The sequence below is a fragment of the Chiloscyllium plagiosum genome, unplaced genomic scaffold (genome assembly GCF_037043375.1).
Source record: "Chiloscyllium plagiosum isolate Xiang-an unplaced genomic scaffold, Cpla_swu_hap1 HiC_scaffold_5, whole genome shotgun sequence".
Taxonomy (NCBI): domain Eukaryota; kingdom Metazoa; phylum Chordata; class Chondrichthyes; order Orectolobiformes; family Hemiscylliidae; genus Chiloscyllium; species Chiloscyllium plagiosum.
Genome location: NW_028270143.1, coordinates 98,984,094 through 98,999,501, shown reverse-complemented (window position 1 = coordinate 98,999,501; position 15,408 = coordinate 98,984,094). Strand labels below are relative to the sequence as shown.

The 15,408-nt window shown below is 40.2% G+C and overlaps 1 protein-coding gene across 4 annotated transcripts in view; it reads right to left on the bottom strand.

The window, feature by feature from the left end:
- LOC122550088 (cyclin-Y) overlaps positions 1 to 15,408 on the bottom strand; it is a 238,936-nt gene that overhangs the window by 30,627 nt on the left and 192,901 nt on the right. For all 4 annotated transcript variants that reach the window (XM_043690643.2, XM_043690644.2, XM_087987533.1 and 1 more), the window contains 2 exons: positions 9,020 to 9,054; positions 1,549 to 1,649 (listed from right to left, as the gene is read on the bottom strand). In XM_043690643.2, the coding sequence (XP_043546578.1) occupies positions 1,549 to 1,649; positions 9,020 to 9,054 (136 nt within the window). The remainder of the gene's footprint in view (positions 1 to 1,548; positions 1,650 to 9,019; positions 9,055 to 15,408) is intronic.

Here is a 15,408-nt window from a genome sequence, read left to right as displayed (position 1 = left end):
AGGGGCTCAGTATGTCAGAGAGCTGCCATTAAAAGTTGTTCATCCTAGCCACCATGGTCTTTGTAGATTGGGTGCACTGGCCCATGCTAATAGTAAAGGGAACATCTTATGGACAAGATCTGGCATGCAGTGACACAATTAAACCAAGTTCATTGTTAGAAGTTCAAGCATTGTCTTCACCTCTCATCATTAGCAGTGTGTCTGTTCCATAGAAGTTGGCATGTGGCTCCTATGATTAAGACATATCTAGATTATATCTAGATTAAATTTAATTTGCCATTCATGTATTTTCTGCAATACTGTGTTTAATTTTTGGGAACCCTCTTTAGAATCAACTATTAGGCCCCAAGTCTCTGATGCAAATTAGAAAACAGACATGGTCTACCACCCTGCCCAACCTCTGGACACCCCACTCAACACTTTGACTATTCCAACCACACAAACAGAACTGTTTAAGAGTCAGCAACTATTTTCTACCCATCAACCAATTTCTTCATCATTCCAAAGTTCTACTTTGAACCCTCAATTATTAAACTCATATGAAGGCTTCTCTGTGCAGCACTTTTTCTTACAGGTGCTTTACAAAAGTCTACAAGGAACATATATAATCACGGCTTTTATTCCATTTCATCAAGACTGGTAAGGTCCATATTGAAAATTACAGATAATCCTCAAATCTCATCCTAGTAATAAACGCTCGCATTTTACAAGCTATTGAAGTATATAGTCTGCTTTGCAATCTAGGAAAAAGAGGAATTTAATAATAGGAATTTAAATACACTGGTCAATCAGCTTTTATAATGGAACATAACAAACATTTTGAGCTTGCATGGTTCAAGGTTCAGAATTACAGTTCCTCCCAACAGCTTTATTTTTACAGCAATTGACAGTCAAAGACAGAAACCTGTGCCCTGAGAGATGTTGTATGTAAGGTGCTGCACACTGGATTAACAATGACCATAATATGATCATGCAAGCGAGCAATCTCATTCTTCTTATACTTTTTGAAAGGTGGCAAATACTAGGTCAAAGCATTTGATCTAATACTAATGGTCATATATAATTACAGGTAGAACACAAAAAGCAAAATACAATAAACAGACGAGTACAACATATCATTTTGTTTCCAAGAGAGTGGTTGTGGTTCTGCTCAGCAGCTTCAGACAAGGTTCCCTGAAGGAAGTTAAGTAGTGATGACCTTCTTAATGCTCTTATATAGTGTAAAGAAGGGAACCAGATATTACAATTATATGGATGCTTTGACGTCACATTAAGTTCCACTTACAATCAAATAATTTCCTCTCAGATATGCAGTTAAAATATTAATCATGTGAAACAGATAATACGTTCAATTGATTTGAGTTGGAGTTAGCAGAACCAATATCCAATGCATTTCAAAACATCAATATTTTGACTAAATTGACTTTGAAGGTTATTGTGCTGCAGTACACAAACACTAGTCCTTGAGTTTTGTTAAGGGAAGTGAATCTAACTAAAAGCTCTATAAAATAAAAGGAAATCACCTTACGTGTCACATTCTGTACCCACCATTTGATAGTATACTTCAAGTTTGGCTGGCTGACAGTGCTATCATCCAGGAATATGGTGGAGCAGGAGCTATATTTCCTTCTGATCTGTCCAGGTGGATGCTAGGAGACAAGGTACAAATGAGTTTGGGCTGACACAAACTGTACGCATCTCATGGTAACACCTTCCTGGTTGGTACTGGCACAATGCTAAAAAGCTTTAGATGTGGCATCAGCAACCAGTAAGCAAGTATCCTCCATGAAATGGGACTCCACAGACATTGGACATAGCAAGTCACATCATTTCTATTTCGACAGCATGTGATCAGCACAATTACCACTGCATATAGGTTTCAGTGATAATCAAAAGACTCAAATGTAAGAAATCTCTCATCAAAATTCCATATTATTCATGATGTAAAGAAGTAATCATCAGTACAATGCCAAATCAAACCTCTTTATTCATTAATCTATGAACAGACAGTGTGATGGCTACAATCTGCATCATGTTGCTGGTTTGTCATGCCACCCAGACAAATAAAACTAACAAGTCTCTTCTTCGTCCCACAAAAAAGGTTTTTAATAGTGCACTTACATTAAGTGCAACTGACTGTTCACTTGATCCATTATTTAAATTCTTTCAAGTTCTAAGGCATAACTTTCATTTTTAAGAAATAAGAAAATTCTTCATCTACCATATTTCCTCAGCAGCAACATCTGCTTCGTAGGTGAATGACAGGCTGATTGTATCTAAATTTCCACCCCTCTGCTCCAGTCCAGTTCTCCACATCCTATTCTGCTCAATGATCTTAACAATGCCTCTCCACTCCAAGGCCTTCTCACTTCAAGCTCATTACACTTCATGCTTTCATTGTCCACATTGTTCACTCCAAGCTCGCTACATTAATTTCCATTGGCTCACAACTCCAAACACATAATCGATCCTTGTTCTAAACTCTTATTGCCTCACCTTGTTTTATTCTGTTCTTTCATTGCCCTATCTCCCCTTGCAACCATGTTCTGCACACTTGTTCTGCTCTCCTTCCATTTACAGTGGTTTTCATGAACTTTGAGGTTAGAGTACAGATGGCTGGAAAAAGAGATCAAACTTGGTCAGGCAGTCTGTGCAGTTCAAGTCCAAATGCATCAAGAGGAGACAAAGAGAACATGGACAGAGGAGTTGGGAACAGAGCATGGTGATAAAACAGACCATCAGCAGAAGATGGAAGCTTGCAGTCACACAGTCTGGGAATACTAAGTTATAGTTGTGTTAAAGAGGTGATAGGATTTTCAAAGGAATTGGAAAGAGATGTTCATAAAATAACAACTGCCTTTGGTAAGACATAAGCCTGAAGGTAAAATGCAACAAGGTCAGTGTGGCAAAACTATAAAGGCATGTTCAGCCTGTGTGCTGAAGGTTCATGCTAAAGAAATTCAAATGTTCTTCCAAAACAAACAATCCACCATGTTTAACATCACACAATTTTAGAAATTTGATTTCCCTTAGGAAAACAATAAGTCAAAACAATTTCTTTTGTTTTTTGAGTTACACAATGAAATTACCAATGACCATGTCACAATAATGGAATATTAACAAAACGCCACAGAAAATTAAATAACAAAATTATATTGACAAAAGCCAGAGCCCCCAGTTAGAGAGAGACAGATTATGTGAAGGGGAGGGTGGGGAAAGGTATCACTAACAGATTACAAAGGGTGGATGGGTGCAAGTAGTCTATGCACTGCCCAAAAAGTGGCTCAGTGGTTAGCACAGCTGCCTCACAGGTTCAATTCCAGCCTTGGGTGACTGTCTGTGTGGAGTTTGCACATTCTCCCAGTGTTTGTGTGGGTTTCCTCCGGGTGCTCCGGTTTCCTCCCACAGTCCAAAAGATGTGCAGGTCAGGTGAATTGGCCATGCTAAAGATTGTCCATAGTATTAAATGCATTAGTCAGAGGGAAACGGGTCTGGGTGGGTTACTCTTCGGAGGGTCCGTGTGGACTTGTTGGGCCGAAGGACCTGTTTCCACACTGTAGTGAATCTAATCTAATCAGCACCAAATCTTCAACATAGAATGCAAATAGGTTGTGGAGTACTTTCTGGACTATTTTAAATTCTTAGCCAGGAACACATGTGGAGACATTTGTCCAACTGGAATTACAATTCCAGTAAAAACCTGGGTTTCTCCTTAAACAAAAAGAGATTGCCATTCCACAAACTCTTACATTAGTTAACTTATAATCTTATTCAGGGACAAATAATATTGGCATTTGCACTGATGATAACTTGATGTTAACGAAACAATACTAAGAGAAAAATCGTAATTGAAACCCAAAATAATGCATATCGTTATTAACAAAATATGGCTTAACTTGCCAACTGATCCACCAACTTACTACAAAAACTTTAGAACATAGCCTCCCATCAGATTATCACACCCAGTCCCCATCTTCTTATCTGACAGACTGCACTATGTCATCATGTATCACTGCATCCAGCAGCCACTTTCTTAACCATGAGAGTTATATGTCCTGGGATGTTGGACCACCTTGTTAGAATATCTGTAGGCTTGCCACAGAAACACTTCCTGAAATACATTGCTGGGTGAGCACAGCTTCCAATCTCTGCTCTACGCCAAACCTTTACACCTAAGCCTTCCTTGAAAAATGTCTCAAATGTGTCCAGTTGTTATATAGTAGCATAGCTCAGGATTGGTTATTTGGTTTGACTGGTAACACAGAATTAGAAACGTTTCTATTTACAAATCAGTGAAACCAGAAGAGCATGAAAACAGCTGAGAAAAGCATTAACAAATGATGAGAATTCAAAATTAAATATAACTACCATGCCTTCAAAGCAAACCCCCCCAAAATAAACAGGGCCTTACCATGCTGAACAAACAGTCCACATGTTTAGTGCAACAAATGCTTTAAGAATAAAGGAAAACACTTGAAAAAGAAAAGGAGAGAGAAGAAAATGAAGGTCACACCATGATCAAAATTAAAACGATATGAAGCAGTAAGAGAAATGGACTACCATCACACCTTTCTCTCCCGCACAGAGCCAGGAGTATCTAATCGATACAGGAGTCATAAACAAATCACTATATTCCCAGACAATGCCGGTGCAGATTCACATGCCATTATTTTGCAGAACCTCAAAGCCACATAAGCATCACCTCCTCCTGTAATCCAGCAGCCTTCAAAAACAAATCCAATTAGTTTATCAATGAACCTCTGCTGTTCCCTACTCTCAGTTTCATGGTTTCAAAAGCACAATTTGAATCACGGAATGGTTAGAGCACGTTAGCAAGAGCATCCAATTTTCTCTCTGTTCAGATAATGATTCAATTCTTTTTTGAATGCGTCAATTTAATCCTCCTCCTCCACAGGCTCTAGCTGCGCAGGGCACCTCCTTACCACTCGTTGCATAAAACAGCTTTCTTCATGTCGCCTTGAGTTCTTCTCATATTGAATCAGCGTTCTCTGCTTCCAAATCCTCTTACTAACGGTTGATCTCTAAGTAATCTGCTCAGACAAGTCATGATTTTGAACACCTCTATTAAATCTACTCTCAACCTTAGAAGTGGCCAAAGAAGGTGAACAGTCTGAACTCTTCCCCGGTTTATTTACGTAATTGAAGATCCTGTACTGGACGTCTCAAATCCTTCTTAAACAGTCAGACCCAAGATTGGGCACAATGCTCTGCTTCTCACTAAATTCAGGTTTAGAAACGTTTAGAGTAAACTTGCTTGCTTTGGTGCAATATGCCTTCAGCTACCAATTTCTGGATCGGATCCCAAATGCCTTACTTACCACATTCGCAACTTGCCCTGTGACTTTAAATAAATTTTGCACATAAGCCCCAAAGTCTCTCTGATCCTCCACCACACTTAGAATGGAAATCTTCATTTTATATTTTCAATTCTCATTCTCCCTACCAAAACTGCTGTTTCACATTTCTCTGCATTAAATTTCATCAGCTACCTGTCTGCCCATTCAACCAGCCTTTCTATGCCTTCTAGATATGTTCTCATAGATCACAAAACTTCCAGGTTTCGCAGCACCTGTAACTTTTGAAGTTCTGCCTTTTGTATCCAAGTCTAAGAAATTAATAACCATTTAGAAAAGCAGTGTCCTAATACCAAGCCCACAGCAGCCACCCTTTCCATGACTTCCTCTGGTCTGAACAGCATCTATTCATCACTGTTCTATATTTCCCATCAATCAGTCAATTTTGTACCCCTGCTCCAAATGGCCCTTCTATTCCTTAGTCTTCAACTTTCTTGACAGGTCTTTTACAAAGCAAATTAAAAAGTGTCTTTTAGAACGCATGTATATAACATCAACTGGATTATCATTATCAATATATTCTGAAATGTCAAAAAGAAAATCAAATTAAGTTGTTGTTGACAAAGGACACATTTTGTTAAACCTGTTGTTTTACAGTCATCAGGACGTTCACAAGAGCACCAATGGAAAGGGGAGCTTGCTAAGACTAAGCTGACAATCAATTTAACATTATCAGTACAGCCCAGAGTGTGGCACAAAGCTACACGTGTTAATACACAGGACTCTGTTCTTTGAAGACTAAAAGAATAAGTACACACGCTGTACCAGTTTCAACACTAAATGTGCAATAGCCATTGTCTGTTTCATCCCTCGAGAAAATGTCTTGACCTGGCTAATTCAACCTGACTGGTTTAAATTTAAACAAAGCTTAGCAGTTAATTGTCAGTCGTTGTCCAATTGGCATATTATTCATGGTAACACCTCTACTAAGCAGAGGCCACTTGTCAACCAATGAGCAGTCTCTGCATGTACAGCATAAGATGTTGTCCTCTTCTGAATGTGTATTATGCCTGGCAGATATAAAGCTTCAACAAAATGGGTCTTCTTCAGTGATTCTCAATTTCTATATGACAAAAAATTAGTTAAACATGATTTTGCCTGTAACAAATCTGTACTGGGTTTCCTGAATAAATTCCCCAGTGTCAAACTGTCAGTTGATTATCTCAATTATTGTTTTTAATTCTGGGTTTCACATAACTTGAACATAAATTGAATCCTGCACTCAGTCATGAAATTACATGCGAACTTCGCAAACATGTACTTTTTGAACTAAGGCTCAGTGTTTCACTCAAAGGTTGTTAAATAAGGGGGCAATTTTGTTTTTAATAAACTGGGTGCTTTCCTGTGAACAGAACAACCAGAGAATTTTCCCTCTCAGGATTTACCATCACTCTAAGGAAGAAACATTGACAGCTATTCATCTGTTAGTAACATTCAAACGCTGTTCAATGATTATACTGCAGCGATAGGCAGAAGGCCAGATTTATTTGATCCACATAATTTCATATGCCCCATTGTCTTTTATGACACAGTCTGCATTATGAATTCCCCCACATTGTAGAAAACAGGCCTTGCTTGCAATGCTCCTCAAGGATCTAAAATTACAAATCTTCCAGCCAGCAAGTCGTACACAACTGCAGCTTGAGGTGATGATACCTTCATTTCGAAGGGGTATAAGGAAGTGAGAATATCCTGCACTCACACCAAGCAGGAGATGGGTATGGATCTCTAGTGACACAACTGAAATTACAAAACAAGTGTTGTACAGTCTGTTCTCATATAACGCAATAGTTCCATTCCCATGTGATCCCACATTGTAAGAAAATCACATAATAGCAGCACCATTTAAACCAATGGTATTGGAATCGTGTTAGAGCCAATACAGATAAGGAAAGTTCGCATTCTACTAAAAATGGTCTAAATTTTTCAATTGCTTTGTAGCCAATTCACTTGAAGAAAATGCACGTTATAGCAGAACCCGACAGAATCCTTCTACCTTCCACCTCATCCCCCTCCCCAATATAATCACGACATGCAACACTTAACGCCATATTCAGATATTCCTTTATTGTGCCGTGATTTCATTTTGTGTAACCTTTCCATTTCAGCCAATTCTTTTGTCCCTAGCAATACCTCACAACATTTTTTTTTAAATTCATGTATGGGATGTGGGTGCCACTGCCAAGGTATATACTTGTTACCCATCCCTAATTGCCCGTGAACTGATTGGTTGTCTGGACTATTTCAGAGGCCAGTCAAGAGGCAACCATATTGCTGAGAATCTAGATCACATGTAGGCCAGATCTAGTATGGCTGGCAGACCTTCTCTCTTGAAGGACATTAGAAACTGTATGAAATTTTACAACAATCAACCGTGGTTGTGTGGCCACTATTAGGTTTTAACTGAAGTCAGTTTTTACAATCAGCCTTTGTTGATTCCAAACTCACTTCCCCAGAACGTTAGTCTGCTGCTCTGGATTGTTAGCCCAATGTCATTATCACTTCATCACCCCTTGCGGTCTGCCTTTTGCCTACAGTTAGTTATATCTGTGGTGATCATGGATTGTAACTGAATATTCAAGGATATTCAACACTTAGGAACAATTGGCAAAAAGGAAATGAGATAGTGTGATTAATAAAGGATGAGAGCAGTATGTTAGTGAGAGGGGATCTGAAATCAGAAGATCATGACACAGAACTAGTTTGGGTGGAGCTAAAGAAACAGCAAGGGACGGCAAGCATGGTGGGAGCTGTTGAGAGACCATCACAAAGCAATAGTAACGTAAGGCATGGTATAACTTAGAGGTGCATATCAGAAGGGCAATACATTTATCATGGGTACTGCAATCTACTTTTATACGCTTTAACGCTCATTAGCACTCATACTGTGGAGTATGAATTTCTGCAATGTCTACAAGACAGTTTTCTAGAATAAGAAATGAAACAGAATGAATTATTTTGGATCTAATATTGAACAATGACAAAGGGCTAATTAATAATTTCATTGTAAAGGCCTTTAGGGGAGAGAATTTTACATTTAAGTTTGAAACTAGGGTTGTAAAATTGAATCAAATCAGAGGGCTGTAGAGACTCAGTCATTGACTATGTTCAAGACAGTGATTGACAGATTTCTGGATATTGAAGGCATCAAGTATACTGGATAGTGTGGGGAAAAGAACATTGTGGTAGAATATTGAAGTTGAACAGCACAGCAGGCCCGAGTGGCCAAATGGTCTAGTGCGGTTCCAATTTCATCTATTCCTCGCTCTCAGTCTAACAAAAGGTGCAAGCTTCTGAATCACTGAAAACTGACCAAATTTCAAACCTTCCTGAGAAAGGATTACCTTTACTCATGCTTGCCTTTGATAAATATACAAACAATATTTGACTCAAATTAAGAGGGATAAACAAATAACCTTCCCCACCATGACAAAAACAAAGGCTTGATTTTCTTTGTCAAAGTCTAGGTTATTGCATAGCTGGAGATGAGTAATTTCAATATCTAGAAAAGTTGATGACAACTTTAAATCAAGTATCAAATCTGTTGAAGGGTATTAAGTACTCCAAACAAAGAAAGGAGTTAATTAAAAACCACAAAATATGCTGAGATTATAGGCAGCGTAAGAATGTCGAGCAGTACTTACATGATTTATATATAGGCTTTTCCGCTTCTCTCTGACTGTGAAACATAGAAAAATAAATATTGTTAAAAATCTCAATGAATTTAACAGTTTTAAAAAAAATACTCAATGTTGTAGATTATGGAAATCTGAAATAAAAGCAGAAAGTACTATAGAAACTCAGCAGGTCCTGCAGTATCTGTGGAGGGAGAAAGAGTTAACGTTTTGAGTCCAGTATGACTCTAAATAAAAACTGAAGTAACTGCAGATGCTGTAAATCCGAAACAAAAACAGAACATGCTGGAAAAACTCAGCAGAACTCTTTTCTGATGAAGGGTTACTCGACCCGAAGCGTTAACTGATTTCTCTCCACAGATGCTGCCAAACCTGCTGAGCTTTTCCCAGCAATTTCTGCTTTTGTTTCCAGTATGACCGTTCTTTGGTTACTTGGGTTGGAAACGTTAACGGTTTCTCCCTCCACACATACTGACAGACGTTTCTCCAGCACTTTCTGACTTTACTGCATTTAGCAGGAGATATTCTAAGAAAATTAATATCAAACCAAGGTAAAGGAAATTAGGTGGGATGACCAATGTTTTGGTCAAATAAGGAGGTTTTATGGAAGGTCAGAGGATTGGAGGTCATAGGCACTGTAGCCATTGGCTGTATCATTTGAGAGAGTTAGAAGAGGAGATAAGGGAGGACATGGTGTGAATTATGGTTTTTATCTTTGAAACAAAGTTGAAGGAACCAACTAGTTAATTGTCAAATTAGGCTAATGTTGTCTTTGGCTACATCGGTATGTTAGAACCAATACATTTAAGTCCAAAACATGTTAAATGGTACTTTAAGTAATGCTTTGTCAGTCTCTATAAAAACCTTGAACAAACATCATCACAAAATTTGCTTTGGCAAGTCACAGTTACTCCATTGTATGAAAACTTCTTACACCCATCATTCAGTTTTACTTAAAAAGCCTAGGACAACAAGATATAAAGGATTCATTGTTGCTGCTGTTCATCTTCACTTTCCATTCACTGTTTATTGTAGTAGTTGTACCATGGTACCTTCCTCAGCCAGTTATGATGACACAGAAGTTAACACAATCACAGAAATTTCTCATCATTGTGAAATTATTTTTGAACAGTACATACTAAAAACCATGCATAATTAACATTCCTATTGCACAGCATTGACTCAACTCAATGTCATTTACACATCAATACATATGTATGATGTTTACAGGGTTTTACCAAAAAGGTTAGTAGTTCATTTCTAAAAGTCAATACAATTAACTAAATTGCAGACAAGTTCTGTGAGTATGTGAAGCTCATTTTACCAGAGAAAGGAATACTCAAAAGCTCATCCAAATCTGTTCTGTCGCTACTGGAAATCAGTTAACCTTCCAGTGTCTTCATTATTTGAGTACACTGATGTACCACTTAATTGCACCCATCCAGTACAGAAATAGTTACGGCATCCTTCAGCAGGAAATGTCACTGAGTTTTAGATAGACTTACAAAACAGCATTCATTTCAGCAAAGAATTCTATCGATATAATTGACAAAATCAATAACAACAGAATATCCACAATAATACTGCATGTAAAGACTCTTTGACAGTGACCATGTGTCTTACAGAACCCCATTAAAGAACATGGGAAGAAAAGACTGCTACTTTTTCATCACTGGTTTCCTTGATATGCTACTGTACAGAACCAAACTGGATTTGTGACTACATATATATATATATATATATATATATATATATAAAAAGATATTTCTTATGAGTAAAATATATTTTTGAAATAAAAACAAACTATCCTGCCTGGTTCCACACCCAGTAGATTTTTTTTCTTCCTTTCCTGCAGAAAGGAAGTTTGAGGGGGATCTGCCTCTGGAGGTAGTATGGGCTGAAGTCAGAAATAGGAAAGGTGCAGTCACCTTGTTGGGTGTTTACTATAGGCCCCCCAATAGCAGCAGAGATGTGGAGAAACAGATTGGGAAACAGATTTTGGAAAGGTGCAGAAGCCACAGGGTCGTAGTCATGGGCGACTTCAACTTCCCAAATATTGATTGGAAGCTCTTTAGATCAAGTAGATTGGATGGGGCGGTGTTTGTGCAGTGTGTCCAGGAAGCTTTTCTAACGCAGTATGTAGATTGTCCAACCAGAGGGGAGGCCATATTGGATTTGGTACTCGGTAATGAACCGGGACAAGTGGTGGGCTTGTTAGTGGGTGAACATTTTGGTGATGGTGACCACAATTCTGTGACTTTCACCTTGGTTATGGAGAGAGATAGGTGCGCACAACAAGGTAGATTTTATAATTGGGGGAAGGGAAATTACGATGCTGTAAGGCAGGATTTGAGGAGCATACGTTGGGAGCATAGGCTGTCAGGGAAGGATGTGGTGGAAATGTGGAACTTTTTCAAAGAGCAGATACGACGTGTCCATGATATGTATGTACCTATCAGGCAGGAAAGAAATGGTCGTGTGAGGGAGCCTTGGTTGACGAGAGAGGTTGAATGTCTGGTAAAGAGGAAGAAGGAGGCTTACATAAGGTTGAGGAAACAGGATTCAGACAGAGCAGTGGAGGGATACAGGATAGCCAGAAGGGACCTGAAGAAAGGGATTAGGAGAGCTAAGAGAGGGCATGAAAAATCGTTGGCGGATAGGATCAAGGATAACCCCAAGGCATTTTATGCGTATGTGAGAAACCTGAGAATGACGAGAACGAGGGTAGGTCCGATCAAGGACAGTAGTGGGAGACTGTGTATTGAGTCGGAAGAGATAGGAGAGGTCTTGAACAAGTACTTCTCTTCAGTATTTACGAACGAGAGGGACCGTATTGTAGAAGAGGAGAGTGTGAAATGGACTGGTAAGCTAGAAGAGATACCTGTTAGGAAGGAAGATGTGTTGGACATTTTGAACAACTTGAGGATAGACAAGTCCCCCGGGCCTGACGGGATATATCCTAGGATTATGTGGGAAGCAAGAGAGGAAATTGCAGTACCGTTGGCAATGATCTTCTCGTCTTCACTGGCAACGGGGGTGGTACCAGGGGACTGGAGAGTAGCGAATGTTGTGCCCCTGTTCAAAAAAGGGAATAGGGATAACCCCGGGAATTACAGGCCTGTTAGTCTTACTTCTGTGGTAGGCAAAGTAATGGAAAGGGTACTGAGGGATAGGATTTATGAGTATCTGGAAAGACACTGCTTGATTAGGGACAGCCAGCACGGATTTGTGAAGGGTAGGTCTTGCCTTACAAGTCTTATTGAATTCTTCGAGGAGGTGACCAAGCATGTGGATGAGGGAAGAGCAGTGGATGTAGTGTACATGGATTTTAGTAAGGCATTTGATAAGGTTCCCCATGGTAGGCTTATGCGGAAAGTCAGGAGGCATGGGATAGAGGGAAATTTGGCCAATTGGATAGAAAACTGGCTAACCGGTCGAAGGCAGAGAGTGGTGGTAGATGGTAAATATTCAGCCTGGAGCCCAGTTACAAGTGGAGTTCCGCAGGGATCAGTTCTGGGTCCTCTGCTGTTTGTAATTTTTATTAATGACTTAGATGAGGGAGTCGAAGGGTGGGTCAGTAAATTTGCAGATGATACGAAGATAGGTGGAGTTGTGGACAGTGAGGAGGGCTGTTGTCGGCTGCAGAGGGACTTAGATATGATGCAGAGCTGGGCTGAGGAGTGGCAGATGGGGTTCAACCCTGCCAAGTGTGAGGTTGTCCATTTTGGAAGAACAAATAAGAATGCGGAATACAGGGTTAATGGTAGGGTTCTTAGTCAGGTGGAGGAACAGAGGGATCTTGGGGTCTATGTACATAGATCTTTGAAGGTTGCCACTCAGGTGGATAGAGTTTGCAAGAAGGCCTATGGAGTATTATCGTTCATTAGCAGAGGGATTGAATTCAAGAGTCGTGAAGTGATGTTGCAGCTGTACAGGACTTTGGTTAGGCCACAGTTGGAGTACTGTGTGCAGTTCTGGTCGCCTCACTTTAGGAAAGATGTGGAAGCTTTGGAGAGGGTGCAGAGAAGATTTACCAGGATGTTGCCTGGAATGGAGAGGAAGTCGTACAAGGATAGGTTGAGAGTTCTCGGCCTTTTCTCGTTGGAACGGCGAAGGATGAGGGGTGACTTGATAGAGGTTTATAAGATGATCAGAGGAATAGATAGAGTAGACAGTCAGAAACTTTTTCCCCGGGTACAACAGAGTGTTACAAGGGGACATAAATTTAAGGTGAAGGGTGGAAGGTATAGGGGAGATGTCAGGGGTGGGTTCTTTACCCAGAGAGTGGTGGGGGCATGGAATGCGCTGCCCGTGGGAGTGGTAGAGCCGGAATCATTGGCGACCTTTAAGCGGCATTTGGATAGGTACATGGATGGGTACTTAATCTAGGTTAGAAGTTCGGCACAACATCGTGGGCCGAAGGGCCTGTTCTGTGCTGTATTGTTCTATGTTCTATGTTCTATGTTCTATAACATCTTCGTGTAATACAACAAATACTATGCACCGACCAACTTTAGTAAATTTCATAGGAACATGGAGAACCATAAAAAAAAAGAAACATTGAAGAATACCTCACACATAAATAGTCATAAAACAACATACAAACAGACAGCATCAGGAAAGGACATAGTAACAGCACCGGAAAATACAACACAACATTCAGATAAGAGAGCAATTTATTGCAGACGATCCAGTGAATTATCATAAATCACATTCCTTCAAAATTTAAACATCCTGCTCATTTAATTCAAACTAATGGATGGCCGAATATGCAATATTATTACATCCTGTTAAAATAACATTTTCAGGAAGTTGATGTAGGAATCAAGAATGTATTTTCTAAAAGCAACAGACTTGTCTGAGGATGTTGTTTTACAGCTTAAGAGTGTTTTCAATGAGGTTGAGTTCTAGTCAAAGTAAACTATGCTGCTTTAATATTTTTACTCACTTGGGCTTTCAAATCTATACACTCAGCAAGAAAGCAAGTGAGCATCAACTTCACAGCACAGTGGCTCAGTGGTGGGGTGGCATGATGGCTCAGTGGTTAGCAATGCTATCTCACAGCGCCAGGAATCCAGGTTCGATTCCAGCCTCTGGCGGCTGTCTGTGTGGAGTTTGCACATACTCCCTGTGTCGGCGTTGGCATAGGTTTCCTCTGGGTGTTCCAGTTTCCTCCCACAGTCCAAAGACGTGCAGGCCAGGTGAACTGGCCATGCTAAATTGCCCAGTGTTAGGTGCATTAGTCAGAGGGAAATGGTTCTGGGTGGGTTACTCTTCGGAGGGTCAATGGGACTTGTTGGACCAAAGGGTCTGTTTCCACACTGTAGGGAATCTAATCTAATCTTCACGGTCTTCCACAAATTTAATCAGTGGAAGGGGTGATGATGATTTTGTGGTAAGGTCACTGGACTAACGATCCAGAATCACAGGCTAATATTCTGGGACACATGTTCAAATTCCTCCATAGAACACAGCAAAATCTGAATTCGATTTTAAAACATAGAGTCACAAAGATGTGCAGCACAGAAACAGAATCTCCAGCTCGTCCAAGCCAACCAGATATCCGAATTAAATCTATTCCCATTTGCCAGCATTTGGCCTATATTCCTCTAAATGCTTCCTATTCATTTCCAGCCTCCTCCACTTCCTCTGGCAGTTCATTCCATACATGCACCACCGTCTGCATGAAAAGGTTGCTCCTTAGGTCCATTTTGTCTTTCCCCTCTCACTTTAAAACGATGCCCTCAGGTTTTGGACTCCCCGACCCAGGGAAAAGACCTTGTCAATGTATCCTCTCCATGCCCCTCATGATTTTGTAAACCTCTGTTAGATCACCCCTCAGCCTCCAATGCTCCAGGGAAAACATCCCCAGCCTATATGGTAGCTCAGTGGTTAGCACTGCTGCCTCACAGCGCCAGGGTCCCAGATTAGATTCCAGCCTCGGGTGACTGTGTGTGGAGTTTGCACATTCTCCCAGTGTCTGCGTGGGATTCCTCCAGGTGCTCCAGTTTCCTCCCACAGTCCAAAGATGTGCAAGTCAGGTGAATTGATCATGCTAAATTGCCCATAGTGCTATTAGTTGTTAGTGTGTATTAGTTAGAGGGAAATGGGTTTGGATGGGTTACTCTTTGGAGGGTCGGTGTGGACTTGTTGGGCCGAAGGGCCTGTTTCCACACTGTAGGGAATCTAATCTAATCTATTCAGCATTTCCCCATCGTTCAAAACCTTGAACCCTGGCAACATCCTTGTAAATCTTTTCTGAACCTTACAACATCCGTCCTATAGGATGGAGAACAGAACTGCATGCAGTGTTCCAAAAGGGGCATAATTAATGTCCTGTACAGCCACAACATGACCTCCCAACAATGCTCTGAACAATAAAGGCTAGCATACCAAAT